Raw genomic sequence first — 27,370 nt, forward strand, 5'->3', positions numbered from 1 at the left:
TGTGTGTGTGTGTGTGTGTGTGTGTGTGTGTGTGTGTGTGTGTGTGTGTGTGTGTGTGTGTGTGTGTGTGTGTGTGTGTGTGTGTGCGTGTGTGTGTGTGTGTGCGTGTGTGTGTGTGTGTGCGTGTGCGTGTGCGTGTGCGTGTGCGTGTGCTTGTGCGTGTGTGTTAGAGAGGTTCCTGTTCCCTATTTGTATAAAGAACAGAAATATATCACAGAGGTGAAATAGAGACAAATTATACAACTTGTCTTCTTTTGTATTTTATTCTAAACCATTATCTTATTGATTACAAAAAGAGTTAAAAAATAACATTACATTTCATATTTTAGTAAGATCGCAGACACTCTTTACCAAAGCTACTAACAGTCAGTGCATTCGACTAAGGTATGTAACGACAACCACATATCACAGTCTTTGGAAAGAAAATACGTGAAGAATCAGTGCCAGTGAGAAAAGACAAGAGTAATGTGTTATAAGTATTGAGTTAAAATAATCATAAAACATAATTATTTTATTTACGATCTACAAACCTCAGGGTTAGGGTCAATTAGATTTCAATTCAGTCATTTCCCAAAGCTTTTCTGTTCGGAAAATGTGTAATTTCTGATTACTTCCTGCATTGACTGAGTTTACATGGAATTGACCCCAACTCTGATGGACCAGCAGCAGCACAACGGCTACAATGACTGCTATCTCTACAACTTCCCTAAGATGACCAAAACAATCACAGTGATGACCAGGAGAACCATTAGGATGACAGCAAAGACACTAAAGACTTTGCAAGATCTGGTGCAGAGTCCCGTCTGGGAGGTGGTCTGGTCCTGCTCCAGATCCCAAGTGTTATGGTCTGAACCAGATCGTTCTGAGGGTTGGGAAGGTTCGGAGTCATACTCCCATGAGATGAGATCCGAGTTTTTCTATAATGAAAAGACAACAGAGATTACATTTTTTGCTATAATGAAACAACCACAAGAGACGTATTTCTTCTTCTTTTCTTTTTTACAAAAAATAATCACAGAAAGAATGTTTTTAAACAGATAATATATAATCTGTTACAAATGATAACATACTATTTGTAGCATAACTATTTTACTATTTATATAATAATATAACTATTGTATTTACTATATGACCTATGACCTAACCTATAAACGCACAACGGCTAATATCAGATGTGTCTCTCTACAAATTCCCTGAGATGCTCAAAATAACAGAAGCAATCGCCAAGAAGACACAAACAACATGAAGACCTTGAAAGCTCTGAGGAGGCGCTCTCTCATAGACAGTCCCATGTAGCCCGTCTGGTCCAGGAATGTCGCTAGCTCCAGCTCAGGATCCCGGATGATGCGGATCAAATCCGGATTTACAAGGTGGGTGCGTTCTGAGTCAAACTCTCCCCGGCCGCCGTTCTCCTTGTGCTCGGTGACATAGGTGGCCTTCACATCCCCCTGCTTCAGCCTGATGATGATGCGGTCCTTGTTGCATAGGCGGTAGCCCAGGGAAAGCCCGTAGTCCTGGCTCACGTAGTCCGGTAGGTCCTCGGCTTTGGAATAGGTCTCTGTGTTCAGGTTGCCCACCTCGAAGTAGCTTTCCCTGCGGTCTCGTGATAGAACTGGGAGAATCTCCTCGAAGTTGCCAAAGTAGTGGAAGCCGAAGTCGCCTCTCTCAGGGTGGCACTTTACCAGCATGTTGCCGTGGTGATTGAACGCCACGCACTCGTTGGCGAACCAGAAGAGGAGCTTGAGGCCGTGTCGGGGGGGAGGACGGCCGAAGCCAGAGTCCTTCAGGTCTTGTATGGTGCTCAGCTGACTACATTCTTCTCTGACAGACCGCACCATCTTGAACTGTAGGGATGATAAAAGATGGGATGGAGAGATAGCTAGAGAGAGAGAGAGAGAGAGAGAGAGAGAGAGAGAGAGAGAGAGAGAGAGAGAGAGAGAGAGAGAGAGAGAGAGAGAGAAAGATATTCAGGCATCAGTAGAGTATTAAAACCAATATCAAAAAACGATTTCCAAACAAGTAGGTTGCTAATAACACCCACCAACAGATAATAATGTTCGTATCACACTGTTGCATAGATAAACTCTACGCACACGCAAGCATGGACACACACTAACATACACACACTCACACACAGACCCACACACGCAAGAACGGACACACACACACACACACACTAACATACATACACTCACACACAGACCCACACACACGTTGAAGTTAGTACCTTATTTACGGTGTGTGGCCTCCCTCTCCACTACTTTCTGAAGATGTGGTGACTAGTCTGCCACTGCTAGACTGGTTATTCAAGTAGATTTATGCAACTGACTGATAGTTGCCTAGGTAACAGAAGGAGGGACTACCATGGGTTCAAGCTGAGAAAACAAAACTGAAACGTTGTTATTAGAACCTTGATCTGGACTTCGTGTGTTTTCATGTCTGCATTTAGCGCTACTGTAAATTACTGCGAGTGCACAATAATGTTTTATGTAACTTTTAACCCAGCATGAATTTGAAGGCAATGTTAAAATGTATGTCAATGCACCTTGAATCTAGTCATAAATAATAATAAAATGCATGCACTAAAAAGTAATTGCAAGCCGTGCGGCGTAGCCGCTCCCTGCGTACGTACTCGTGCACATAGACCTTGCCGCGCTCACGCGGACTTGCGTAATTTGCGCGCAGCCTTCCTCAAGAGACACTTGGGAGAATTGTACCTTTCACGGACTAAAGATACATGTTCCGTTTTCAGGTGAGCAGTGTTTATATTGCGTCAGGCAATTTCTGTAGACATTTTAGCTAGCGTTCCCTCAAGACGAGTTGAAATGTGGCCAATATATCAATTTTCTGGGGGATTTGGGGTTTTGTTTATCGACTCCGTTGATAAAATTCCTCCGTGCGGCCTACCAAGCACCAGGCTTTCCCTGGCATATTGTCCCCCGCCCATCACGGGCCTGCTGTGTGTCCAGGGAACTTAGTATGGTCATGGCTCTCGGGCTCAACACTATGTGGCTTTGATTATTTTTTTAAAACGCAAATATCAAACACTAAAGAATGGTGCATTCATTTTTTTAGGAAATGTGCCAAGTTTGATACTGTCGACTTGGATACCGTGTGATGTAACAAGCTAACGTTAGCTAGTTTGCGCAGCCTTTCCTGCTAACGTTAGCTAGCTAGCTTTTCTGGATCGCTATCTTGGCTGGGAAACATTGTCTTGATAGGGGATGAGATGGCTAGATAGATGGCTCATGTTCGACTGTGCGGCCACTTCTTTGTAATGGAAATGCCAAGTAATAGTTGACTAGTAAGTCGATTGGTAAAGGGCACATATATCACTCTGCCTGTGAAATGCTGAACTGTTCTTTTCCACATCTTCTAAACTAGCATTTTCTTAGCTTTAGCGTCTAACTTTTTAACAGTAACGTTACATCTTGGGCTACCACCTTCTAAACTAGTGGCACCAATCAATCTTGTTGTGGATTTAACTAACGTTAGCTGGCAAAATTGACCTCCCATCCACGTGGGTTCTCGAAATAGTCACAATAGTATTTCTACGGGGTTCTAATAATTCGCTGTCAAATTGAGGGTCATCTGTAATATTGTGCTCAAGAGCCATATCTGCGGATAAGGTCAGTCTCTGCGTGAGGAGCTTGCTAAGAAATCTGAAAATCTGACCAGAATATTACTATCTGGAATCTTATTTCTGACATTTGTGTAAAGAAATATTTTTCTTGACGAAAAACAATATTCTAGACTTGTTTCTTAAATCTTTCAATTTCTTGACGACCTCACCCTTCAGCAACAGTCAATATCCCATTTATCTACATCTCTTGTTGCTTCTCAGATTCTCTGTCATCTGTCCATATCTCTCTCATACCTCATTTCTCCCTCCTATCTCTCTCGCCTTCCTTTCTCTCATTCCTAACTCCTTGCTTCCTTTCATCTCTCTCTCCCTCCAGTCCCTTGATGAAGATTGTACCCTGGAGAAGGAGGAGGGGCTGGTAGAAGAAGAAGATGAGATTGACCAGTTTAACGACGACACCTTCGGAGATGGAGCCATCGGTGAGTCACAATTGCCCGTCAACCGACTAAAACACCTAAGACTATAATAACCTTGGGCCGTTGGATGACTCCTTTAGCCTTGTGAGGGAAATGCTCTCTGTCTAATCGCAAATACACCTAGCACACGATAGAGTTTTGGCAACATTTGGAGAGTCACTTTCATACTTTTTCTAGTACAAAAGTTTAGCAAAGTTGCACCCCAGCTGTGTTTTGAATAACACCTGGTTCTGACCAGAAATATGGAATGGTCTAATGGTTATGCGAGCGCTAGGTGAGAGGATGTGTGGTAGGTCCTTCTGTAGCTCAGTTGGTAGAGCATGGCGCTTGTAACGCCAGGGTAGTGGGTTCGATTCCCGGGACCACCCATACGTAGAATGTATGCACACATGACTGTAAGTCGCTTTGGATAAAAGCGTCTGCTAAATGGCATATATTATTATATATTATTATTATTATATATTGGTAGCTCAGCAAGAGGCTGTTTTACTGCCGAGTGCAACTTTGCAAAACAGCGTAGAGTAAGTGTAGCTTTTGTATTTGAAAGATTATTTCTCGCTGGTACAAAAGTTAAGTTCCAACCGTTTCCAAAACCGCAAGCAAGGATGACGTTAAAACAGAGCGTCAGGGTTGTAGTTCACGTGGAGCATCTGAGAACCCAAAGGGGGGAACGGCTGTAAGACCCCATGATTTCTCGAAAGCTAAAGCTATGTTTGAGAAACAAGCCCATAAAGAATAGGAAGTTCACGCATTGTAAAGTTGTATGTTTTTGTAGGACTGTCGCCGACAACAACAAAAAATCTTGGTCGACCTAGTCGTCTGTTCCTTCGACCAATCGATAAAATCAACTATATGTAGGCTACTGAGTTTGTCTCATGCTTTGAGCACACTGTGTGTGTGTGGGGGGGCAGTTCCTGACCCTCTTCCTGACCCTCCAGCTGCGGCTAGCCTAAGCAGATTCTGCCGTTCCTCTGCTAATAGGCTACACCAGGGGTCGGCAAGCTTTTCCATTTGGGATTTCAATTTATCTTACCATTTCTACCGATCCGAGTGCCAGTTATGATTTGTATAATATTTCATTTATAATAGTCTTCATATCGCAGTCATTATCATGTGGTTAATCAAAATTCTAAAAGTAACTTCCATTGCTAAATATGTAAAAAAGAAAAATGCCTAGATGAATCCAACAAATGAAATCAATGCAGCTAGCAGGTAGAACATATCCTGATCAAAAGTAAATTTCCTATAAGTCACATTGGTTACACAATGCCTGTCTCCAATAAACTTGAAACAATGTATTAACTTGGTTTGGCCTGAAACTGGCACTAGCAAACTTGAATCAAATATTCTAGACCCTCAAAGAGTTTCCTGCTCTGAACATACACAGGGAATAAGAAGTAATCGGGTAGGCTTATTTTATGACGTTTCCACCAGATCAGAGCATTCAATTGCTTTCCACCTTTCATGTTGAGTGGTTATTGAAAGGGAGAGAGAGCTGGCAAGATTTTCAAATGGGCTACGTTGGAGAACTATTGTCATTCTCAATGGATGTAAAAACAGACTTTGTTTACTTGCTGTTTGAGGTTCCACAGTGGTGGTGAGTTAAGACATTCGGGAATGCTATCGGATCCCCAAATGGGCACATTTTATAGGCCTACATTTAGGCACAGACCAGGTAGCCTAGGCCTACTTCAATGTATAATCCGGTACGTGTCCTTACTCAACATTGACAGGAGCGCTACAAACAAACCACCAATCAATAGAACAACTTGTTCCTCACAAGTGTTGCCTAGGTTGTGCGGTCCGCAAACAACGTGACCGCTCCAATCGTGAGAATGATAAAAGTCTGTAATAATAATATATTGAATGCATTAACAGAAATTACTATAACCAAACATAAACATTGTAGTTTAGAATGATGGTTATTAACGGTAAATGTACTACTGGTGTGCCATCTCCGCAACCTCCACAATGAATTAGTCCACTGAGACAGGCGTGAATTCGACGGGTGTCTCCTGCCATACATTTTTTTGTTGTTGAGATTTTAGACTGCTCAACCAAAAACATCTTGGTCGACCAACAGCCTATTGACCAAACAATCGATCAGTTGAGTAAATGGCGTGAGCCCTACTGTTTTGTCAGAATGCAAGGTATATGGTTAGCTTAGCTATGTATGTCTGTATGTCGGTCGTTTGGTGGCATGAAAGACTGGGCCAACCACAAACTCTTCTTGTTCTGAATGACAAAGGCACAGAAGACGTTGTCATTTACTGAAGCTCCGCCGCAACGTGTTCTATTCTGCAGCAGAAGCAAACTCCTTTGTCTTCGACCCGCGTGTGTGTGATTGGCTGGTGAAATAGGCCATATGAATATTATTTCGCACATTGATATCTCTTCATTGTCTATAAAGAAAAGAATCTGAGCTGCAAGCGATTGATCAAGTCAGAATATTGTGTGGTGTGTGTATATACACTGCTCAAAAACATAAAGGGAACACTAAAATAACACACCCTTTTTTCTTTACATAGTTGAATGTGCTGACAACAAACTCACAAAAATTATCAATGGAAATCAAATTTATCAACCCATGGAGGTCTGGATTTGGAGTCACACTCAAAATTAAAGTGGAAAACCACACTACAGGCTGATCCAACTTTGATGTAATGTCCTTAAAACAAGTCAAAATGAGGCTCAGTAGTGTGTGTGTGGCCTCCACGTGCCTGTATGACCTCCCTACAACGCCTGGGCATGCTCCTGGTGAGGTGGCGGATCGGATGGTCTCCTGAGGGATCTCCTCCCAGACTTGGACTAAAGCATCCGCCAACTCCTGGACAGTCTGTGGTGCAACGTGGTGGTGTTGGTGGATGGAGCAAGACATGATGTCCCAGATGTGCTCAATTGGATTCAAGTCTGGGGAACAGGTGGGCCAGTCCATAGCATCGATGCCTTCCTCTTTCAGGAACTGCTGACACTCCAGCCACATGAGATCTAGCATTGTCTTGTATTAGGAGGAACCCAGGGCCAACAGCACCAGCATATGGTCTCACAAGGGGTCTGAGGATCTCATCTCGGTACCTAATGGCAGTCAGGCTACCTCTGGCGAGCACATGGGGGCCCCCCAAAGAAATGCCCACCGCCAAACCGGTCATGCTGGGGGATGTCGCAGGCAGCAGAATGTTCTCCACGGCGTCTCCAGAATGTCACGTTTGTCACGTGCTCAGTGTGAACCTGCTTTCATCTGTGAAGAGCACAGTTCGCCAGTGGCGAATTTGCCAATGTAGGTGTTCTCTGGCAAATGGCAAACGTCCTGCACGGTGTTGGGCTGTAAGCACAACCTCCACCTGTGGACGTCGGGCCCTCATACCGCCCTCATGGAGTCTGTTTCTGACCGTTTGAGCAGACACATGCACATTTGTGGCCTGCTGGAGGTCATTTTGGCAGTGCTCCTCCTGCTCCTCCTTGCACAAAGGCGGAGGTAGTGGTCCTGCTGCTGGGTTGTTACCCTCCTACGGCCTCCTCCACGTCTCCTGATGTACTGGCCTGTCTCCTGGTAGCGCCTCCATGCTCTGGACACTACGCTGACAGACACAGCAAACCTTCTTGCCACAGCTCGCATTGATGTGCCATCCTGGATGAGCTGCACTTCCTGAGCCACTTGTGTGGGTTGTAGACTCCGTCTCATATTACCACTAGTGAAAGCACTGCCAGCATTCAAAAGTGACCAAAACATCAGCCAGGAAGCATAGGAACTGAGAAGTGGTCTGTGGTTATCACCTGCAGAACCACTCCTTTATTGGGGGGTGTCTTGCTAATTGCCTATAATTTCCACCTGTTGTCTATTCCATTTGCACAACAGCATGTGAAATGTATTGTCAATCAGTGTTGCTTCCTAAGTGGACAGTTTGATTTCACAGAAGTGTGATTGACTTGGAGTTACATTGTGTTGTTTAAGTGCTCCCTTTATTTTGTTGAGCAGTGTATATAGCCTACCGAAATTGGTTCACTTATGCCCTAAAATAAACATGTTTATATGGACAGAATATTGTGTAAAATGTTTGGATGGTTAAAGGCCAACTTTTTAAAAAACCTTTTTTTTTGTATTTTTTTTTAATAGAAAGTCTTTAACATAACTAGCTAGCCTATAGAAATAGAAAGGTTGCGATTTAGTGTGTTTAGAACAGCTGGTTGGGGAACTGGTTTAAACCTGACTATGGGCCTACTATAGCTAGGCTTCTATCTAGTTTCTACAGTGTTGACAGAATAAATCCTACTGGGGTGGACAGCTTACTTGAACAATCTAATCTGTAAACATACTAATAACAATAACTAGGCTACATGACAAACTCATTTCAATAACAAACAACTCAACCTTTTAAATACTGTTTTATTTCAATTTGCTCTAGAATCAAATGATCAATATAATAAAACAACAATATTATTTCCTTGAAATGTAGACTCTAAATTTGTAAGTCGCTCTGGATAAGAGCGTCTGCTAAATTACTTAAATGTAAATGTAAATAAGTCTGGGGCGGCAGCGTAGCCTAGAGGTTAGAGCGTTGGACTAGTAACCCGGAAGGTTGCGAGTTCAAACCCCCGAACTGACAAGGTACAAATCTGTCGTTCTGCCCCCGAACAGGCAGTTAACCCACTGTTCCCAGGCCGTCATTGAAAATAAGAATGTGTTCTTAACTGACTTGCCTGGTTAAATAAAGGTAAAAAAAATAAAATACATTGAATAGTAAGGCGCTGTGCAGATTGATTCATTTTCTGTTTTGACTATATTAGATTTTCTGGACAGCGGCTTACTCAGGCCAAATCGCTCGAGGGCCTTGAACATGCCGTTTGTCAGCAACGTACTGAATATCCCTCTATAGATCCTCCTCTATAGGAGGAGTATTATTGGGCTACTGGTGATCGGAACCAATATGGAAAGTCTTATCAATTGGCTGATAAGAAGCCCATGGAAACCTTAAGGTGCCATCAGCGGGACAACGTTCTGACGGTGTGCTTCACGGTTGCTGGCTGTTTTCATATGTTTCTGTGCGTCGCCTAGTCCACTGTGTGCAATCGTGTAGGCTATTGCGCCACACCCAACGGTATTTTCCTTTCCATTATTCAGGACATTTAGAATGACAACGAATAAGTTGTTCCGTGGACTTATGAACAAAATGATCTGGTTATGAAATGTCAAGACAAAGTTTTTGTCCTAGATTTATTGTTAGAACCAATGTGTGTCTCCTACTGTCAGTCAGTCTTTATTACCTGGATGACACCTGTAATAATGGAATGACTTATTACCTCCTACAGATGATGACTGGCAGGAGGAGCACAAGCGGCTCGCAGAGCTCGAAGAACGAAAGAACGACGGACTCGGAGGTTTAGGTCTAGGGGGACTAGGGATGGGGGGAATGGGAGGTGGAGACTCCACCGTTCAACTCCCTCCTCCTGCCAGTCGCGTCCCCCACCCGTCATCCCTCCCCCCACCACATCACTCCCTCTCTTCGATGCCCCCTCCGGGCCTCGAGGAGAGGGGGGGAGGCGACCTAGCCGAGTCCCTAGCCATGTTGGTTCTTGGGGCGGACCCGGCCATCGCCAGTGTGGGTGGTCCAGCCGGGCCTGGTGACAGGTCCACTGGTCTCCCTCCTCCCCCTTCCATGCCCCAGCAGCACCACCACCCCTCCCAGCTCCCTTCCCACCACCAGCTGACCCCGTCAGGGCTGCCCCCGGGCCCACTGCATCCTTCCCTGCTGAGCTACCAGCAGCATCAGCACCTCCTACGCCGGGGGGGTGCCCCCATGCAACAGGTGAATATCAAGTTCTTGACTAGGTGAATAAGGTGAACTGCTTACCACATCATTTTGAAATGTCTGGGGGTCCCCAAGGAGAGGTTTGAGAACCACTGATCTAGTATTCTGTAGCTCTATATGCTGCAGAACTACGTTATAGGGTTTGGAGAAGGAACGATCAGCTGGTTCAATGAGGGACGAATATTATGCATCGCCAGTGGATTGGCACCTTCTGACACTTTCTCTTCCTCTGCCTCTCTCTTTTAGATGAACTCGCACAATATCTGGGAGAACAACATGGGATTTGGGCCTGTTAGCGTCACCCCTGGACTAATCACTCAAATGGAGGTAGGACACCTGCCTGTTTTTGTAACAGGGATGTACTTCCTGAATTTGTCAAATAAGAACACTGCTTTTCGGTTGCAAATGGTTTAGCTACATTGTGCCTTGCTGAATGTGGCCCTGTACTGGTCATGATAAACAATATAACTGGCACATTTGCACTCTGAATGACTTAACAGGTCTAGTTTAAAGCAATTTTATTGATTGCTGAATTCTCTTCTTTCCAGGACAGTCCACTTATGTCCATTATCAAAGAGGTGGGGCTGCCCAATCGGCCTCCGCCAGTTATGAGCGAGGATGGGCGGGACTTTTCGGAAAGGGCCCCCCCGCCTCGCTCGTCCTCTCCCGTGATTGGAAGCCCACCAGTGAGGGCTGTGCCTATCGGGACTCCGCCCAAGCAGCCGATGAGTCATGCTATGAATCATCAGCAGCAGGTCAGTGAGAAAATGTTGCCCTTTCTCCCTCTTTTTAGTAATCATTCTGGACTGTTATCTCATCTCTCTGTATGCAGAATACTCCCACTTATATTTAAAATAGTTATTTGCCCTTCTCAATGTAGTTTTGTATAATATGACATTATTCTGCAGAAGTAACTACTGTTGCTGGATCGAATCCCTGAGTTGACAAGGTAAAAATGTAATTCTGCCCCTGAGCAAGGCAGTTGACCCATTGTTTCCCGGGCGCCGAAGACATGGATGTCAATTATGGCAGCCCCCCGCACCTCTCTGATTGAGTGGTTGGGTTAAATGCGCAAGACACATTTCAGTTGAATGTATTCAGTTGTACAACTGACTAGGTATCCCCCTTTCCCTTTCATAATTATTAGACCAGTGGTCTCAAACTTCCAGTTCACGGGCCACATCTGGCCCCCGAGTCACACTATGGAGGCCCACGGGCATGAAGTTTGAGACCACTATTATACTATTAGTGCTTGCTGTTATCCTGTTTCTGCCTCTACTCTCATCCGATCTGTTGCAAAGCCAGAGATAACCCTCTCTCTGTGTACAGTTATAGGCTAATTAGTTGTATTGAATCTCTTTCCTGTGTGTGTTGCAGATCCACCACCCCACCACCGTTCATGTGCGAGCCCCGATCCACCACCAACACCGCTACCCCCCTTCCTTCCCTGAGCGCATCTCCCCCAATACCCTCTTAAACATGGCTGTGAGTCCCCCTACCTCCCTCTCTCCTTTGACTAGCTCTCTGGCCCTCCCTTGCTTTATTAGGTGGGGCATGTGACATTGAGGAGTGTAAAGTTTTATTTTGGTTGTTTGAACTGTTGTGGTGTTTTTGACCAATTGTTGAATGAGGGTTGACATTTCATGGGCAGGTACTTCCGTAAGGGTGGATATATAAATAAATACAAAATATTAATTATTCCATAGCAGCTACCTTGGGTTTGGCTCAATAGCTTGGCTCATGGATGGACTCTCTAGCTCACTGCAGGAGCCGGTTCCAGGTCAGTGTTGGTTCTGAGTTGGATTCTCTCTCTGTCTGTGTTAGAACTCTCCTCTTTGTCGTCCTCCATTCCCGGCCGGCGTGGGTCCCGTTCTGTCCCAGATCCAACGTGCCCAGATGCTCAACTCTCAGGTGAGACTCAACCAGTGGTGACCCGTCATTCAGGTCAGGTGGGGTTTAGCGTGTTCTTTTGGAATTAATGTGTAACATATCAGTTTGCAAACAATGTAAAACAAAATATATATATATATATATATATCATTGAGTTAATAAAGATGCATACAAACATTCTATTTTTTCCTTTCTTGAGTAAGGTAACTCCAAAATACAGGTGTTTCTGCCTAACTTGGTGCTTTCTGTTGTGGTGGGGCAGCCAGCAGAAAATATGGGGCGTAGGGGTTGGTAATGTTCTCTCGTTGCACCGTGATTGGCTCAGTGTTCTGTCACTCATGGGGACACTATGTCACTGCAAACTCTATGGGGAGAACTTGTAAATTCAATCCCCTTGGGTGCTGCCATAGGTACATTAGAAGTGCCCATCCAAGAAGGCTCAAGGTCATTGACCACAGATAAAATGACATCAAATCACGTTATATCTACCTTACCTTTTGATTGGACTGATCATGTCAACGTCATACATTCAAAATATCAGCTATCATCATGAATTGTCTACAACCTACTGGCATCCTTTTCAATCCTTGTCATATGAAGAGTAAATATAGATAAAATGTATCGATGCTCATTGGCCACTGGACATAAAGATTACCAAACAAGCCTGCTATTCAACCACTAGCCTGCTATTCAGTGGAGTGGATGTGTGGTCCAAGTCTGGATTTAAGGGTCTGTTTTCCAAGCTTCAAAGGAAAACATTCAACATTGGCCATGCTGTCAATTCAACATGACTTATGCCGCTTTCAAAACAACTGGAAACTCGGAACTGGAAATCTCAGGCTTCAGTGAGTTCAAGACAACTGGGAGCTCGTGGAAAAAACGAGTTCCCACTGGGCAAATACATTTTGAGCGGTCATCCAACTCGCAATTCCAAGTCGGGATCTCGCGCCTCTTTCTAGAGCTCGGCCTGAAGATCACTAACGTCATGATTCAACCTGTTTTTTTCCCCGAGTTCCCAGTTGTCTTGAAAGCACCATGAATCCAGAGAATGCCAGACTTTGATGACAAAATTTGCCCACCAAGGACCTTCCTGTTCAAGTGAAAATGGCAAGGTGAGTCAAATGTATTGTATGTTGCTGCATAAATGATGTAATATGCCAGGAAGATATGCATGCCGTAGCTAAGAAACTAATACTAAGTGTATGTTGTGTAGTAAGCTGTTAGTAGCCCATGTGCCTCACCCTAATTATTTGGTCCATTTTCCCCTCATAATTTAGCCAACTGTTCTGACTTGGTGGTGCACATGTAGCCTATAGCCTGTTTTTGAGAAATGTCATTGTCAAATATTGTAAGAGCTTTCATTGTCAGCTTATATGCCCCCTTTATTTCTCGTACGGTTCTGACTTGGTGTACAGGGAGAACACTGTAAGAACGGCCCATATTCTGAATTCTGTCGCAGTACATTTCAAAAGTGCAGAACAAATAGTTATATTGACTACGTCCGTCTTCGCTCGCTCATTAATTTCTTAATCGAAATGACGGATTTCCTCTTATTCGCTCGTCGCCCCTTTATGCCATTTTTTTTGGACATCTCAATTGTCAGTAGAAACCACATTTGTTTAAGGAAGTCAACCAAATCAGCTAATGAGGCTGAAGGAACAGTTTCGCTGCCAGACATGGCTCTGCTGATAGCCAGGTGTAACAGTGGTAAGGTGTTGGGACAGCTTTATTTAGGCCCTAACAATTTGGGTACTGTTTGTCACTGTTATAGTCCAATGAATGTATTGTGTTGTGGCTTTGCTGGTAGGCATCTAAAAAAAATGTTTGGGGAATTTGCCCCACCAAGATATACATGCTATGAGATGATTTGATTTAAACTCCACGGTGGACTAAACACTCACCTGTGTTCAAATCTGTACACCTGAATGCACTCCCCTTGAGCCGTCTCACTCAAAATTTAGGCCACCCAGGGTGTATTCATTCATAAGTGCATACCGTAGCAAAAATTGTTGCAACGGTAATTTTTGGTCCCTTCCTATTTCAGACCTTTTGCTTCCGTTTGGTGCGTAGGGAATACACCCCATTCACACTCCCTATGAGCAAAAATGATTCACATGTACAACATATCTATGAACTTATATACATACTGTTATGTAAAATGGGTGTTTGCATAAACACGTGTGAGGGAACATTTTGTCTGAAGAGAGAGCCTTGAATTGAAATCTCCTCTCACTCCATCTTGGTTGGTGCAGGTGACTGTGACCACCTCAGACCAATTGGCAGTACGCCCAGAACATTGCTCTGGGAACCAAAAGGAGTATCTCAGTTTCATAGTCCCCGTTAAGAGAAGAAGCCTTGTCAGTCACATGCAGGAACCAACGTTAATAATGAATCATGTAAATCATGCTTATATAACTTGTTTGTATATAAGGACTGAAATGGAACGCCCTTTTCAGAGTTTTCATCAAGCTTGGATTGAGTTTGTGAACTTCTCCGGACGTGTTAATAAAGATTGATTCATTTACGTTGAGTTTGAGTCCATAGTGGTGAATTTCCACAACACACATTCAATGCCAGCCTCCCTTTCCTCTAATATTTCTTTATTCCTTCTCTCTATTTCTCCCCCTCTTAGGTTGCTGGCTTCCCCAGGGGCTGTCAGGGTCCCCCGTTGCTGCCTGGCGGCGGAGGCTTCAGGCCCTTCTTCGGCCAGCCCCCTCCCCACAGGATGGGTCCCCACCACAACCACGTACCCTGTCCCATCATCCGGCACAACACCACGCACCTGCACCCCCAGCACCGCCGCATGCTCACCCAGAGGATGCAGAGTAGAGGAGGGTATGTAGACTGAAGTGTGTTTGTGTGAATAATTTGAGTTGTCCCAGCATCCGCATCTCCTCCATATCCATCCACAGTGCTGTTGCCATAAATTGCCTCACAAATTTATTTGAATTGCTAATGCATTATGTTCTACTAACCTGCAGCTGTGGAGCCTCTTTCTCACTTTGCATCCTCTATCATCTCTTTCCCCAGTGAGCGTGGCGGGCGTGTGGGGGACTGGCGGAGCAGAGACCCCTACAGTAACTTGATGACCCAGAGGGAGAAGGAGTGGGTGGCCAAGATCCAGATGATGCAGCTGCAGAGCACTGATCCCTACCTGGATGACTACTACTACCAGGTCAGTACAGCCAAGTCAATGGAAAAAGTCAAGGTCATTAGGCACCAAACAGAACAAAATGGACTGAAACTGGGATCGAGTACTTGGTCCCATAAGAAACGCCTGTTTTTGTTTTCTGGTGCGAAATCTTTTAACTTTTTTACATTTTTTTATTCTGTGTGCCCTAAAGAACATGAGCGAGTGTTTTATTCACTAGGCACCAATGGAAGAAAATGGGTGGAAACAGGGACTACCTAGACTTGGTCCAATTAACGCTCATTGTCATTTTGTTGCAAGCCGTTTTTCTACGGTGTCCCCTAATGAACCTGACCCAGGTCAGTGTAGGGGTGTGAGGTTCTGAACAAGACAGATAGAAATGTTAGTTATAAACCAGACACAACCTCTTGCAGAGATGCATGTCAGCTCTACACAATCTGTTTCTATCAGATTGTTCTGTCACCTGTCCTACTGACCAACCTAGAATGGGATTAAATAAACATATCATTTATGTAGCTGACACCCGTCCTTACATGGACAGAAAAGCATGTTGGTTCTACACATTGTATTTCTATCTGATTGCTACCAGCCTAGGTGGGCCGATAAGGAGGGAGCATGTCATACACGCGATCAGGATGTATGCCAGGGAAACCACTGTTCCAATCCTGTCATTCAGATCCTTTATTAGTTCCAATTGGCTGTCTACCCCAATCCCTGTTCACCTGCTTCTGGAGACCAATAGGTCTCGCTGGCCTTTGTTGTCAGAGTTCCACCTTTTTAATTGAGTGTTAATAAATAGTTATGATAGGATTATCCTAATACATTTTTTTTATTGGATTTCTATGATAAGGAAACTTTTTTTTTTTTTTTTTTCAGTAGTTGTCCCTGTCCATGGCGGATTAAATGCACAAATGTATAAATAAATGGATGCCAATTTTGTGTTGGCCGGCAGAATTACTTTGAGAAGATGGAGAAGAGGCAGGAGAGGGACCGAGACGGCGTGAGGAAGGAGCACACCACCAAACTCATCACCCCACAGGTGGCCAAGCTGGAACACACCTACAGACCAGGTAATTCATTAATCATTATTAGAAAACTCGGAGGATGCATGTTCAATGACCTGGATCAAATAGTATATATTTGTTTCAGTTAAATGGCGTTTGGCACACTACCTGGTGTACCAAATGGGCAGGGTTAGCACTTTCGGGACTATTGCATTGGTTCCTTTGCACCAGGCAAGCTCAAACTAGTATTAGAAAGAAAACCAATACTATTTTAACCAAGGTCTGATTTTAAATTAATACTCATCACATCACCTTTGTGTGTTTTGAGGATGCATCTGTAACATACGTGTGTATCGTTCGTCCACCCCCCCTCCCACACAGTGCAGTTTGCAGGCTCACTGGGTAAGCTGACTGTGTCCAGCGTCAACAACCCCAGGAAGATGATCGACACAGTGGTGACCAGTCGCACTGATGACGAGGTACTTACTACACACACAGGATTACTCACCCAGTCTAGTTTAGCAGACTTGTTTTCAATGTCGGTGAAGTAGGATTTGGTCTTAGTTAGTTTGGATAAATGTGAACTTAGTATTTGCACCATAGGAGCTCTCAACATCACCTGTATAAAAAAAGTATACGAACACATCAGCAAGACGGGGTACCCGGTCTGTGTCCTCCAACACGGCCACAAGGGCGAGTGCTCAGACAGAAGATCACTTTGGCCCGCAGCTCAAAAAGCCTCTGTAGCGTTTTCCCTCTGGATAGCCAACGGACGTCGGTGTGAAGCAGTAAGCTGCTGGTACTCAGTCCCACTGTCACCGCGGAGCCTTCATGGGACTGGACTGGATAAAGTCCCATCACTTTCACTGCTTTTTTTGATAGTGAATCATAGCGATTCCATTCAACGTCCGGCTTGACTTTATGCTGGCTATTCATCTTTTTACTCTCCCAGTCATTGATGCCAAGCGACATCAGTGCACACGTGTTCACAGGGTTTCTGAGAAAAAGCTGTCAACGTGAAACTCATCCTGTAGTTCTCCCCGTTAGCTTCTCATTAATTTCCGAAATGTCTCTATCTCACAAACGCAAATCAACTGGGCTTCCCAACTGACATCCGTCCGTTCATCTAACTGCAGCTCAAATGAACAGGAATGTATCTCTCGCACCACTTGATCAACAATATCAATGCCCATGTCATCGATTCTACAGCCCACCGTGTTATTTGACAATGGCACTATCTTCAGTGTGTCAGCTGCTGTCTTATCGATCATAGTTTCAGTGAGGATAACAGCAACAGACAAAATTAACTCCTTGGCTATTGCAAATGGCTTTTTTGACTTGGCTACAAGTAGCGACATAGCATATGAAGCCTTTCCGATGCTTTGGTCGATTTATTTTTCTCAATTTACCTTAAATTCTGACCGCTTTTGAAAATGGAAAACTGGTCTTACCCACACAGGAAAGAGGCTTGGTGCTGATGTGCTGTAGTAAATGGGCTGGTTTCATGCTATTATTTGAGAGCACGTCGCCGCAGAGGATACAGGAGGTGACACCGAAGAGGACATACTGTTCATGAAATTTACACTTCTTTGACTTGTGAACTTCCTTTTTTTCCACGGGTTCACTTGAGCTGGCGCTAGTGCTGCTACTGCTGCTTGGAACCGTGTGTTCTAGCCATTGAGCCATAGCTAGTTTCTGCTCAAAGCTAGCTGTTAACTAAAATGGTGAGCCACTAGTGTGAAGCAGAGGGTCAACAGGCGGACCGAGCAATGCGCAACGAAGTTTAAAAAGTAGGCCTATAAATATAAAATAAACTAGAGATTCCACACCAGTGACCTCAGTAAATGTTTTCCTGTCTATTAAGATTGAAATAACTTGAACATAAATTTTAAATATATTCCTCTCTTTTTTTTTTTGCACATTTGTCACACGTTCCCCCAGTTGGGAAACCCTGCAGAAGTACATTATTATTCACCTCTAACCGCTCCCTCTGTCCCACACAGGAGAAGAGAGAGAAACAGGTGTGGAATAAGAGGCGGCAGATCCTCTACACTGTGGAGAAGGTAAAGACGAGGAAGGGGAGAATTACTTGTTGTCTCTACAGCTCTGTGGTTGTATTAATGATATGTTACCTTGGTTTGAACTTCCTCTGCCTGTTTTGAACCATCTGCAGTGCTCTCACTCTTAACATGTGTTATATCTGTAGACACTCCATTATTTCTTTGTAACCATCTTGTGTTAGTAACTGCTAGCTAGCTACACAAGAAGGTACTATGTGCCTAAACGTTGGTGATGCCTGTAAAATGATTGAGAGCGTTTATAGTGTGCAAATATATATTATATATATATATATTATTTATAGATATATTTTTTTCTCTCTTTCAAATGTGTAACCAGTTAATACTACCTATATTCTCTATGAAGTGCTGCACTACTATTCATCTTACCACGTATCCCCCTAAAACACTCGAGATTCGCACTCTGGGGACCCTAACACGATCTCCCTCCCCCCTCTCTCTATTCCTCCATCAGATGTACAGTCTGCTGCTGGAGGTGCAGGACTTTGAGAAGCGCTTCATGCAGACGCCAGAGGAGCAGAGAGAGACCCTGCTGGAGCAGCACAAAACCCACACGCTGCAGCTCTACGCCTCCCTCAAGGAGAAGGAGTGGGACGACAGGTGAGACTGAGGGATGGGGTATGTGGGTGGGGGGGGGACAAGACCCACACTCTACAGCTCCCTCAAGAGGAAGGAGTGGGAAGACGAGGTGAGCAAGGTCCAACATTAACTTCTTGATGCACCCATCCCGTTAGCGGGATCATTTTCGTCAACATCCTCTGAATTGCAGAGCGCCAAATTCAAATTAAATTACTAAAAATATTTAATTTTCATGAAATCACAAGTGCAATAGAGCAAAACACAGCGTAGCTTGTTGTTAATCCACCTGGCGTGTCAGATTTAAAAAATATTTTAGGCGAAAGCATACCAAGCGTTTATGTAAGGACATCACTCTCAGCAGACAAAACATTACAAACCGCTAGCAGCCGAGTAGATTGGTCACAAAAGTCAGAAAATCAATCAATTAAATCGCTTACCTTTGATGATCTTCGGATGTTTGCACTCACGAGACTCCCCGTTACACAAATGTTCCTTTTGTTCCATAAATACCCGCCTGTCCAACATCACTACTCTGGACGGCTCTGACTTAGAATACGTGGACAACTACAAATACTTAGGTGTCTGGTTAGACTGTAAACTCTCCTTACAGACCCATATCAAACATCTACAATCCAAAGTTAAATCTAGAATTGGCTTCCTATTTCGCAACAAAGCATCCTTCACTCATGCTGCCTAACATACCCTTGTAAAACTGACCATCCTACCAATCCTCGACTTTGGCGATGTCATTGACAAAATAGCCTCCAATACCCTACTCAACAAATTGGATGCAGTCTATCACAGTGCAATCCGTTTTGTCACCAAAGCCCCATATACTACCCACCATTGCAACCTGTACGCTCTCGTTGGCTGACCCTCGCTTCATACTCATCGCCAAACCCACTGGCTCCATGTCATCTACAAGACCCTGCTAGGTAAAGTCCCCCCTTATCTCAGCTCGCTGGTCACCATAGCATCTCCCACCTGTAGCACACGCTCCAGCAGGTATATCTCTCTAGTCACCCCCAAAACCAATTCTTTCTTTGGCCGCCTCTCCTTCCAGTTCTCTGCTGCCAATGACTGGAACGAACTACAAAAATCTCTGAAACTGGAAACACTTATCTCCCTCACCAGCTTTAAGCACCAACTGTCAGAGTATCTTACAGATTACTGCACCTGTACATAGACCACCTATAATTTAGCCCAAACTCTTTCCCAACTGTATTTTATTTATTGATTTATTTTTCTCCTTTGCACCCCATTATTTTTATTTCTACTTTGCACATTCTTCCATTGCAAAACTACCATTCCATTGTTTTACTTGCTATATTGTATTTACTTTGCCACCATGGCCTTTTTTTGACTTTACCTCCCTTATCTCACCTCATCTGCTCACATTGTATATAGACTTGTTTATACTGTATTATTGACTGTATGTTTGTTTTACTCCATGTGTAACTCTGTGTCGTTGTATCTGTCGAACTGCTTTGCTTTATCTTGGCCAGGTCGCAATTGTAAATGAGAACTTGTTCTCAACTTGCCTACCTGGTTAAATAACGGTGAAATAAAATAAATAAATAAATGGTGTGAAAAAGCAGTGTCATATAATTTAGGCATTTAAGTCATTACATTGGATTAGTTGCAATAATTTTGTTTCTAAAATATGTCATTTTGAGAAGGTAATTGTTTTGCATTTCAAAATAGGACGTTGCCCCTTTAAGACTAATGCTTCCAGAAAATAGATCTCTATCTGGCTCCAGTAGGCTAGTCAAAATGAATGCTAGGAGGGATTTTTTTAGCTTTATTTTTGCAGTCTATCATCAGCAGCCAGCAGTAGGTTCACTATTGAAGGTTTACTTTTGTAATTCACTTCCCTTAAAATAAATAAGCACCGCGAGTGGATTGACGAGCACTTCTTTTTGCTCTGGACAGCCCGCGTGTGCTGTGTGAAGGCATCAACTCCTATTCTGCTTGAGCAGTTGTTGATGCTTCAGATACTCAACTGGTCTAAAGGCCAGTTTTATTGCTTTAATCAGCACAACAGTTTTCAGCTGAGCTAACATAATTGCAAAAGGTTTTTCTAATGATCAATTGGCCTTTTAAAAGGATAAACTTGGATTAGCTAACACAACATGCCATTGGAACACAGGAGTGATGGTTGCTGATAATGGGCCTCTGTACGCCTATGTAGATATTCCATTCAAAATCAGCCATTTCCAGCTACAATAGTAATTTACAACATTAACAATGTCTACACTGTATTTCCGATCAACTTAATGTTATTTTAACGTACAAAAAAATTGCTTAGCTTTTTCAAGAACAAGGACATTTCTAAATGACCCCAAACCTTTGAATGGTAGTGTACACGATCGCCTAGGGCGAAGGGGCTAGGGAACGATTTGGAATTATTCGCCATACCCTGCATCTCTACCGCTCCATCAGCGAACCAGCAGTCACTAATGTTCACTGTTAAGTTTCAGTCAACTTTTTTCCTCCTGTCACTATTTGGCGGAAATCCCTAATTGTCCCGAAAGGCTTTGCTTCCCTGTATTTTATTTATTTATTTATTTTGCTCCTTTGCACCCCATTATTTTTATTTCTACTTTGCACATTCCCCCATCATTAATATTCACCACAGACTCACTCTCCTTCTCCTCCAACTGCCCCCATCCCGCAGAGTGAGTGACGAGCAGTGTCTGTTGATCATGTCGGTGCGTAAGGGAAAGCGCCTCATCTCCAGGCTCATCCCATTCCTGCCTCCGCTGCAGGCTGCCACCGTTGTCATGGGGATTGCCCGGAACCTGCACGCCCTGGCCAAGAAAGACAAACAGGACCAGGTATAGATGGAGGCACACATACACACACAGTTGGTTAGTGTCGGATCTTTATTGCAAAAAATGATTGTTCTCAATGAGATGCTCAAGCCCACACAGAGACAGACTCACCTACATAGATGTATATAATGCTCATAAGTGGTCTATAATTGCACCTCCCATCTCCCCCAGGCGCTGTGCTGGTTGGTGGAGCCCGTTGCTGTGGTGATCTCTTCCCTATCTAGCGCTGCCCTCACAGACTTGCTGCAGGAGCTGCAAGGCAGCGAGGGTCAACTGTCCAAAGTGTTGCAAAATAAGGTACCTGCACTGACCCACTTAACAATCTGCCTGCTGTTAGAATGATGCAAAATAGTGCACCTTTCTCTGTCTAGCAGTGATGATGGTTAAGGTTCAATGATGATAAATAAGCCCATGATGGCATGAAGTCAGTGCACTCACTTTCTGTCCCCATCTCTCCTTTTCTACCATCTCTCTTTCCTTTTCTCCTCTCTCCATCCTCCCAGTTTGGTGTGACACTGCTTTACCTGATCCTGAGTGAAGGAGAGCGAATGCAAAGCTCCGACCTTAACTGTCAACTCATGGATGACAATCGATGGTGAGCACAGCCCTACTTTTACTAATTCATAAACCTGTGTGTGTGTTTTTTGATTGGCAAAATTTTAAATGGTTGGTAGATTTTACATTTATCAATATTAGCTAGAATTGTTCCATAAAAATAAGGTACCGGTAATAGCTAACGATGCATGGTCAATGTCACAACCTAGCGACAGGGTTCGGAAACACACACAGCAACTACAAACCTATAACATATTTGTTTTAATGTTCAAAACACTAAGGTTTGTTTATTGTGGTTGCAGTGTACTAACTCTCTCCACTTTGTCTGTGTCCTTTTGCTTGTTTCCCTCCCTCCCATCTCTCTCACAGGACGGAGTTGGTGTTCTCTGTGACCAGGGAGCTGCTCAATGTGCCCCCCTCGTCCCTGTCCCCTCCTCTCTTCACCCCTCCCAACCTGCTCTCTCTCTTCTCGCGCTACGTAGACCGACAGAGGCTGGAGCTGCTGCAGGAGAAGTTACAGTGAGTACAGTCTCACGTGTCCTTTGGCCACTTTCAATTATCCCTGAAGTGTGCTGTTCCTCCCTCCCCATTCAATGTTTTGGAAAGCATGGGGGGGCGGGGGTAAACAAGTTCACATCCACAATGCCTTGACGCTTTTTGAGTACACCGTGTTAAGGTGTTGATTGTTGTTGAGTTTGCGTCCCAGTTGGAGGTGGAATTTCTGTCACACACTTCAGGAAGAATGAGGGATAGCCTAGCGGATAAGAGCGTCTCCTAAATGACTAAAATGTAGAATGGGAGGAATTGGATTTAGGACACCACTTTCTTTGACGACCTGATATTTACTTTGTACCTCTATCTGTTCACTATTTTCACACAATAAAACCTCCCTTTCTCAGGATCTCCGCATTGTCCAGGTAGAAGTGACTCCAGACATCAAGAAAACCCCAGTTGAAGCGTGTGCTTCGTATGTGTGTGCAGAAGAGAGTAAGATGTCTACTAGGGTTGATGATGATTTTAATCCAGCAGAATCTGTCAGTGTTTTCTTTGTCCATTGGGTGTGTATGGGGATGTGCGTGTGAGTGAGCGAGAGAAATGAACTGAACTGAGAGAATTAAATCAGCTTTTTTTTAAAGAATCTTGGTAATGTTGATGCCTGTGATAAAACATCAAATTAAAAGTATTTCTATTGTACTCAACTGTTTTGTGTTGGTTTGTTTCACTCATTTCATTTGTGGAGCTACCAACACCAGGGTCGTGGGTTCAATTCCCACAAAGGCCACATGAAAATGTATGCACTCTACTATAGATTTGAATAGAAGGGTATGCTGAATTGCATATATTGTGTTGGAATCATTAATTTATCATTCAATAACCTTGCCTGTCACTTACACATGCATCGATGACTGTGTTGCAGGATTCCCCCCAAAATAGCAATACTGTTCCATCAGAGAAGTTGGAAATAAGATGCCTATAGACCACTTTCTGTGTTTGCAAACATTGCGACACTAGGGTGACTACTGCAAGTTTGGTGCAGAAACCGGAGTTCTCATAGAACTGAGGCAAAAAAAAGCATGCAGCTAACGTTACATGTTACACAACCTTTGGGTTGTACAATTGGATTAAGGCTTGTATGAATGTCCTGCTTAATATACGTGTCATTGCAAATAAACGGCATACTTAAACAGTCAACTTCAAGTAAAATGTTTTGCTACAGACTGTCAATGAGCGTTAGAGTTCTAGCTCACAACTGCTACATCCAAAATAATTTAGCAAAGATCACCACCAAATATAACCTTAGTGACTGTTAAAATGACATTGTAAGCCTATGAGAACAAAGTTATTTTGTTTAGAAGTAATAGAAACGTAATTCTAGGCTACGTTGAATGGGAACCCACTTTCTTTATGTAGGCGAAAGTCGAGCACTGAAAAGGGGCCTATGTCAGCCCATAAAGACAAACCGTACATGGTCAATGTCTCCACATAGCGGCATGTTTGGGAAATGCCCAGATGAGGCCCGCATCGAGAAACGTTCACCAGAGGGCCCTGAAAGTGATATTCCAATCAAATTATGTGAAAGTAGACTGCTATTCTTTATTTCTTATTGACTATTACATAATTACAGCTTGGAGGCCTTTAAAACTGATAAATATAAGAAACTATCTAGAAGAAAAATAAACGCACACCTATTTAGGCGAAGTGCTGGCTAGAGGAGTAGAAAACTTGAAAATAAATGAGAACCGCACACTCTAGGAGCTCGAATGCAAAAATGTAATTACCAACGTTTCATCAGGGTATAATCACAAACACTGCGGGATGACTCGTTTATATAGTGTCAAAAGACACTGGTGTCTGTAATCATGGCCAAGAGTGGCATATAATTGGTTAATTATCAAATATTAAAATGGCATACAAACAACAAATGGATAGCATACGATCATATACATTACTTTTAGACGACACAAGCTTACAAACAATGGCAAAGTCACAATAATCACAAGAATGGCTTCAGGTCTACGTTGAGACCGAAGGGAACAAGGGTCTTTAAGTTAAAGATCCAGCCTCTCGTTTTAACGATAAATTATCAAGGTCACCCCCTCTCCTAGGGAGGGTGACATGTTCGATGCCAATATAACGTATAGACGAAATCGAGTGGCCTGCCTCCAAGAAGGTGGCCGCAACTGGGTAAGTAACGTTTTTACACCTAATGGTGCTACGATGCTCTGAGATACGTACTTTTAATTCGCGCGTTGTTTTACCCACCCATATTTTTTTACCACAAGGACAACTGCCTTAGTGGAACACGTAATAACACCTTTGATTGGGATCGATTTCCCTGTTTGTGGGTGTTTGAGGGATCTACATTTTATAAGTACCATTGCATTGAGCACAGCCATTACATCCAGTAGGGGCGCAAATAGACGTTGTTCAGGAATATCTTGGGGTGGTAAATCAGTGCACCAATTGGTCTCTGAGATTTCTGCCCCGCGAGAATACGACCAAAGGAAGGTTCGAAAACCCATTACCGAGACTATCCTCGGATTTTAGAATGTGCCAATGTTTGTAATTGTTCAGAACGCTTTGAATAGCGGGTAGTTAGAACACAAGAATGCGTCTTTTTGCGAGACTGACCTTGAAAAAGGTCGTCTCGTTTTGTTTGGAATTTTCTCAATGGCAATATTAATCTGATCATTTTTGTAGCCCCTCTCCTTGAACTTTCTTTGCGTCTCAGCCATATTTCTGTCGAAATCTGATTGTTTTTTGCAAATTCTTTTGATTCGACAATTGGCTGTAGGGCAAACTATTTTTCAAGGGAAGTGGGTGACAACTATCTGCCCTCAACAAACTGTTACGATCAGTAGGCTTCCTGTAAAGATCAGTGTATAGAACATTATCTTCACACAAGATCAGAAGATCAAGAAAGCTGATTTGACGTGTATCAGATTGCATAGTAAATCTCAAATGATCAGAACAGGAGTTAAGAAAATCATGGAAAGCCTGGAGCAGTTTTGCATCACCTCTCCATAGAACAAAAATATCAACAATATACCGTTTCCAAATAATGATGTTAGGCAAGAAAACATTTGAGAGGTTTGAAAATAGACTGTTCTCCATTGTTAAAACGAGAGGATGTCTGGATCTTTAACTTAAAGACCCTTGTTCCCTTGTGATTATTGTGACTGCCATTGTAATTGTTTGTAAGCTTGTGTAGTCTAAAAGGAATGTATGCTTTCCATTTGTTTGTATGCTGTTCTTTGTATGCCATTTTAATATTTGATAATTAACCAATGATATTAGGCCACTCTTGGCCATGATTACAGACACCTGTGTCTTTTGACACTACATAAATGAGTAATTCCGCAGTGTTTGTGATTAACCCTGATGAAGACAGCTTGGCTGTCGAAACTTTGGTAATTACATTTTTGCATCTGAGCTCCTAGAGTGTGCGGTTCTCTTTTATTTTCAAATATAAGAAACGAACCTTGTGAATTTAACAAATTAGTGTAAACACAGAATACAACTTGGGCGGGGTCTTCAATGTGCCTTTGAGTGCAAAATTTCGTTCAGCCGCCTAGCTAGCTAATGAAATGTAAGATTGTCCAGCAATATTTAGCAGGTAAAAATATTAAAAACATCGCCCGAACAGGGACTTGAACCCTGGACCCTCAGATTAAAAGTCTGATGCTCTACCGACTGAGCTATCCGGGCTCTGGCTTCAGCTAGTCACGTATGTTATTTTAACAAATTTCTAAAACGCTAACCTCGTCTCAGGACCAGCTGTTCATATAGTTACAATGTCAGCTAGCGCCATATATTCGCTTATTTCACTAAACAACATGTGAATCTTTCCCTATTGACAATGCGAAATAGCTGTCCCTTTCTGTTCCATTCACTGCAAAACTCGTCCGTGGCAAGCTAAACGTAAACTGTTTTAGATCTCGGCCAGAAGCCACCAGCAAATTACATTATTGTTGCATACCACAGCAAAATTATCTGGGCTAATGTAGATTATACTTTATTCACTTACAATGCACTCCTCTTTTTTGTGGAACTGAGTTGTTTAGTGTATGTACACAAAAACAGCATTTGACATCTACACTTCTGTTTTTAAAAAAAAATGAATAATAATCAACTTGTCTTCCTTCACATATGACGCGACCATTGTGACGTTATTGTGTAAGGTATTTCGGGACACCGCAACCTTATATGAGCTAGTCCGTTACCTATCAACAGGTGGCTCCGTGGCGCAATGGATAGCGCATTGGACTTCTAGTCAAGCACTTGAGGAGTGATTCAAAGGTTGTGGGTTCGAGTCCCACCGGAGTCGCATCTTTTGCGGATTTCAGTAATTTCATATAACCCACGTTTTTTTCCCTGAAGTGCAACCAGTACGGTCTTTACACTCCTCAAGGCATATCAAACAATTTTAATCTCTATGCATTTCTCACGTCAAGTTTTTTACTTGATATCATTTTTTTTATAGCATATATCTAAATAATAGTTAATGTAGACCATTATAATCTAGGTAATTACTTTGAAGGGTATATATCTGTTTGTCACGTCAATGTCCAAGGTAGGCCTATTTCAATTAATGGGGATTAATGACTAACACTACTGAGTGAGGGGCATTTTTACTTTGCTTCCTCTACTTCAAACCTCTGTGAAAGGAGAGCACCACCCGGGTAAGGTGGACCCATAGTTTTAAAGAAGGGGATAAGCTAATATAGCCAGAAGGCTAAAACATTATGAACAGTGTAAGCTAACAGAACATTATAAAAAGTATAAATCCATAGATAGGCAAGCATACATTAGAACGTTAGCATTCCTGTTAGCATGCTAACATAAACTAGGCTATGGGAGCCGCCATCTTGGAATGGTCAGGGAGATGAGAGCTCAGTAGCCAGACATATTG

General features: G+C 43.2%; 2 protein-coding genes, 1 long non-coding RNA gene and 2 other non-coding genes across 6 annotated transcripts in view; 2 read left to right on the plus strand and 3 right to left on the minus strand.

Moving 5' to 3' along the window:
* The window catches only part of LOC124012582, a 27,647-nt gene extending 19,641 nt beyond the window's left edge, over nt 1-8,006 (minus strand). The window contains exons 1-2 of the long non-coding RNA XR_006834740.1: nt 7,959-8,006; nt 7,392-7,394 (exon numbers count right to left, since the gene is read on the minus strand). This is a non-coding gene — a long non-coding RNA (uncharacterized LOC124012582). The remainder of the gene's footprint in view (nt 1-7,391; nt 7,395-7,958) is intronic.
* On the minus strand, nt 248-2,449 carry LOC124012581. 2 transcript variants are annotated; one of them, XM_046326357.1, is made up of 3 exons: nt 2,228-2,449; nt 1,251-1,844; nt 248-917 (listed from the first exon to the last, which is right to left on the minus strand). In XM_046326357.1, the coding sequence occupies exons 2-3, from the start codon at nt 1,836-1,838 to the stop codon at nt 696-698; spliced, it is 810 nt and encodes a 269-aa protein (XP_046182313.1). In that variant the 5' UTR covers nt 1,839-1,844; nt 2,228-2,449; the 3' UTR covers nt 248-695. The 2 variants fall into 2 exon arrangements, with proteins under 2 accessions (XP_046182313.1, XP_046182312.1); XM_046326356.1 differs by having other exon boundaries at nt 1,251-1,879; nt 2,228-2,448.
* On the plus strand, nt 2,617-23,151 carry LOC124012579 (protein PAT1 homolog 1-like). The gene is made up of 18 exons (XM_046326354.1): nt 2,617-2,752; nt 3,960-4,062; nt 9,367-9,863; nt 10,113-10,193; nt 10,415-10,621; nt 11,244-11,351; nt 11,691-11,777; nt 14,389-14,591; nt 14,787-14,931; nt 15,860-15,977; nt 16,293-16,390; nt 17,915-17,974; nt 18,444-18,589; nt 21,246-21,405; nt 21,574-21,699; nt 21,906-21,997; nt 22,327-22,476; nt 22,857-23,151. Exons 1-18 carry the CDS (start codon nt 2,738-2,740, stop codon nt 22,876-22,878), a joined length of 2,418 nt encoding a protein of 805 aa, XP_046182310.1. The 5' UTR covers nt 2,617-2,737; the 3' UTR covers nt 22,879-23,151.
* Nucleotides 23,152-26,093: 2,942 nt separating this feature from the next.
* Nucleotides 26,094-26,166, minus strand: trnak-uuu. The gene has a single exon. It is a non-coding gene; the product is annotated as a tRNA-Lys (tRNA).
* A 527-nt stretch (nt 26,167-26,693) lies between these two features.
* On the plus strand, nt 26,694-26,785 carry trnar-ucu. The gene is given in 2 exon segments: nt 26,694-26,730; nt 26,750-26,785. It is a non-coding gene; the product is annotated as a tRNA-Arg (tRNA).
* Nucleotides 26,786-27,370: the final 585 nt, after the last annotated feature.

The sequence above is a fragment of the Oncorhynchus gorbuscha genome, linkage group LG24 (genome assembly GCF_021184085.1).
Source record: "Oncorhynchus gorbuscha isolate QuinsamMale2020 ecotype Even-year linkage group LG24, OgorEven_v1.0, whole genome shotgun sequence".
Classification (NCBI taxonomy): domain Eukaryota; kingdom Metazoa; phylum Chordata; class Actinopteri; order Salmoniformes; family Salmonidae; genus Oncorhynchus; species Oncorhynchus gorbuscha.

What these genes read in the sequence shown, in the direction of transcription:
- LOC124012581 (XM_046326357.1), bottom strand. Translation starts at nt 1,838, where the DNA reads ATGGTGCGGTCTGTCAGAGAAGAATGTAGTCAGCTGAGCACCATACAA. An exon ending in GCCTCCTCAGAGCTTTCAAG is followed by an intron (nt 918 to 1,250) that starts GTCTTCATGTTG and finishes TTTTCATTATAG; the next exon opens with AAAAACTCGGATCTCATCTC.
- LOC124012579 (XM_046326354.1), top strand. An exon ending in GACTAATCACTCAAATGGAG is followed by an intron (nt 10,194 to 10,414) that starts GTAGGACACCTG and finishes TCTTCTTTCCAG; the next exon opens with GACAGTCCACTTATGTCCAT. An exon ending in CCAAAGTGTTGCAAAATAAG is followed by an intron (nt 21,700 to 21,905) that starts GTACCTGCACTG and finishes CCATCCTCCCAG; the next exon opens with TTTGGTGTGACACTGCTTTA.